At 46.1% G+C, this 3,687-nt stretch overlaps 1 protein-coding gene across 1 annotated transcript; it reads left to right on the top strand.

Annotated features, from left to right (window-relative positions):
* Positions 1-301: 301 nt before the first annotated feature.
* On the top strand, positions 302-1,187 carry LOC140545572 (gamma-crystallin M2-like). Its single transcript, XM_072668406.1, has 3 exons — positions 302-310; positions 430-672; positions 903-1,187. Exons 1-3 carry the CDS (start codon positions 302-304, stop codon positions 1,185-1,187), a joined length of 537 nt encoding a protein of 178 aa, XP_072524507.1.
* The last annotated feature ends 2,500 nt before the right edge of the window (positions 1,188-3,687 follow it).

Raw genomic sequence — 3,687 nt, 5'->3', positions numbered from 1 at the left:
CTAATCAGCGTGTAAAGGCCAAAATAATACACTTTATCTGCATTGTCTTGCCTGTGGGGCCATTCGAAAGTCTTCTGGAGATCGAGTCACATGGAAACCCAGCGAAAGCCCTTCAGCTCTCTATGGGCCTCTAAGCTATGTTGCTGGGTCAGGGGTTTTCACAATAGAAGCCACATGTCATTTGGGTTTATGGTTCGGTATAAATGCAAGGGTTAATCCAGGCACAGTATCAGCTCACCAGTCGGGAAACGGCTCTGACTTTCAAAGCATTGGCTTTCAAGAGCGCACATCAGCCACGGCCATGGGCAGGGTAAGCAGCGCAGACGCCGCTCTGAGGCTCGGACAAAATGTAAACAACAATCACTTCAGTTGTATGGTCTGACCCCACTTGACCTCACTCGACAAAATGCGTTCTTCTCACCCACACAGATCATCTTCTACGAGGACAGGAACTTCATGGGCCGCTCCTACGAGAGCAGCAGTGACTGTTCCGATATGTCCTCCTACCTGAGCCGCTGCCACTCCTGCAGGGTGGAGAGCGGCTGCTGGATGGTCTACGACCGCCCCAACTACATGGGAAGGCAGTACTTCATGAGGAGGGGCGAGTACGCCGACTGCATGAGCATGATGGGAATGACCGACTGGATCAAGTCTTGCCGCATGATCCCTGTGGTACGAGCGTTCTCAGTGTGCTCTTGAGAACAGGGGTACAGTTTTGGTTCTCTAAAACAGATGTACTGGTTCTCAAATCAGTTCTTAAGAACCCTGGGGTTCTCTGACGACTGGTTTGAGCACTGCCCAGAGGACTCCTTCATTAGCGGACAGTTTCCAAACACTGCAGTGGGGTGTTGCTTTCCTAGACTGATGTATAGACTGATGTATATCCTCCTCTTCCCAAACAGCACAGGGGATCCTACAGAATGAAGATCTACGAGAGGGAGAACTTCATGGGCCAGATGATGGAGGTGACGGATGACTGCGAGTCCATCATGGACCGCTACCACTGGTCCGGCGGCTGCCAGTCTTGCCACGTGATGGACGGCCACTGGCTCATGTATGAGCAACCCCAGTATCGAGGCAGAATGTGGTACTTCAGGCCTGGAGAGTACAGGAACTTCAGAGAGATGATGGGAATGAGCGGCATGAGGTTTATGAGCATGAGGCGCATCATGGATTCCTGGTATTAAAGGCATCCCATCCCAACATTCTAGGCAACACATTTCAATAAAAAAGCTTAAAAATATAAAAAGTGTTATTTTTTCTTTTTTAAAAGGGATGTGTAATGCAATAAAAATGGCAGGTGTGGGCTAGAGGGGTATAAAGCCCCCAGCATTGAGCTGTGGAGCAGTGGAGGTGCTGTGTTCTCTGGAATGATGGTGGTGGAGCTCCATCCAGTACTTTTGGATGGGATGAGTTGGGGTGTTGGGGATGATGAGGTGGGGTGTTGATCATCATCCAACATCCTGACTTCAATAACTCTCTTGATGCCGAACGCAATCAAATCCTCACAGTAATGCTCCTCCTCCAAAATCTAGTAGATAGCCTTCCTCCCTGGACAGTAGTGATAGTCTTGATTTCAGAAGAAACAAGGTTAAAATCAAGTGTCCCAATACTTTTGTCTTTACAGTGTAGCTTGAACTTACAGTAGCTGAGGATTCTCTATCTGATGTTCAGCAGTGACTCAGGAACACCCAGGACTGTGGTGGTTGATCCCTTTCAGTGGAAAACTCATGCAATGTCCGATTAAAGCAATAAAGTGTGAGCAGTGACGTTACTGGACGAGCACAGCACTCCCACAGCGCAATTTCATTTTACGCTCAGTCACTTTTGACTACTCTACTTCTTTAATTAGCTCAATTACAAAGCGTCCCGGCATGCAGATTTGACCATGCCGTGACCCACAGCGTCTGACGTCATATATGTGTAACTGACTCCAGGGGTCATGCTTCTAAGAGTAAGACTGATATGGGATCAGGTTTTGCCTCACAGATATTCTCGATTAACTGGAGAAAGAGCAGGGTGGTTTGAAGGTCTGAAGGACGTTTTTACATTTATATCTAGAGCATTTATCAGACGCTCTTCTCCAGAGGTCTTACAGAAGAGCTTCACTGTTTACTGAAGAAGATCCTCAGCTGGTTTAAATAGACTAAAATTCAGATCCTCTAATCTTAGACTCTACTAAACACAAGTCAATATGGAGACCATAATACTCTTCTCTTCGCCTGAGTCCTCTCAGAAGAGGAGGGTCTTCAGTCTGGGTTTGAGGACAGTGAGTGTTGGACTCTGCTGTTCGGACACACAGGGGAAGTTCATTCCTCCACTTCGGTGCAGGACAGAAAAAAGTCTGGACGCTCGTCTTCTGTGGATCTTAAAGGATGGCGGGTCGAGCCGAGCCGTACTTGAAGCTGGAAGGGCTCTTGGTGCAGATCGGCTTTTGACCATCGCCATCAAGTACAGAGGGGCTGGCTGGTCCAGTCTTGGCTTTGTAGGCCAGCGTCCAGGGCAGCAGCTACAGGAAGCCAGTGAGGAGAGAACGCAGCAGAGGAGGAGCTGAACATGGCTGAACTTAGTAACGTTGAAAACGACCCGGGCTGCTGTGTTCTGGATAAGTTGCAGGGGCCTGATGGGCCCAGGCCTATATTTCAGATTGTGTTTGAGTGTGTTATGCAATTGGACCCTCTCGAGGAACACCAGGGGGCTAAGAAAGGTGGATGGAATGCGTCTGCTGGTTCTATTAGCCTTTTGGTATCACATGTTCTTTGGCCTGCCAGTCACTGGCCCTGTAGTGGAATTGATGACCACAGTGAAGGATGTGAGGTCAGTGTGGGCCCCCTTTCCGCCTACGCACTAAAAGAAAGTCGTTCAGTGAATTTACTTTCATTTAAATGTTCGTATTTTCACATTAATAAACATATGACATCAACACTGTAACTGCTGCTAGTAAGAGACTGAAAGACTGAAGGGTGCTGATATGTTTTTTATTTTATTAATGGGGTGAATGAAGTCATTCAGTGGACTTTTTTTAGTGTACTCTCTCTCTCTCTCTCTCTCTCTCTCACTCTCTCTCTCTCTCTCTCTCTCTCTCTCTCTCTCACTCTCTCTCTCACTCTCTCACTCTCTCTCTCTCTCTCTCTCTCTCTCTCACTCTCTCTCTCTCTCTCTCTCTCTCTCTCTCTCTCTCACTCTCTCTCTCACTCTCTCTCTCTCTCTCTCTCTCTCTCTCAATTCTTCTTCTACTATGTCTCCCCCTTTTGTGGGTTTCTCCCAGTTCCCCACGGATCAGTGCATTCCTTCTTTTTCCCAGTCTGTTCAGACATGCTGTCCTTTTATCTGACCGCACAAACAACTGTGTGTGTGAGTGTGTGTGTGTGTGTGTGTGTGTGTGTGTGTGTGTGTAAGCTTAGGAACATTTTTTTAGACAAAACATACTACATATAGGTGTTTCTGGTATATTATAAAATACGTTTATATACACTACATATAGGACCAATTATTATATGTATATTATAATTTATAATGGACATATTACATGTAGGTATGTACATATATGTTTAATGATTATGGTAAATACGGCCATTATTAATAGCTTCTAATACATGTATTATAGACATGCACACATATTACATACACACACACACACACACACACACACACACACACACATATATATATATATATATATATATA

The sequence above is a fragment of the Salminus brasiliensis genome, chromosome 23 (genome assembly GCF_030463535.1).
Source record: "Salminus brasiliensis chromosome 23, fSalBra1.hap2, whole genome shotgun sequence".
Lineage (NCBI taxonomy): Eukaryota > Metazoa > Chordata > Actinopteri > Characiformes > Bryconidae > Salminus > Salminus brasiliensis.
This window is presented reverse-complemented; position numbering and strand designations above follow the sequence as displayed.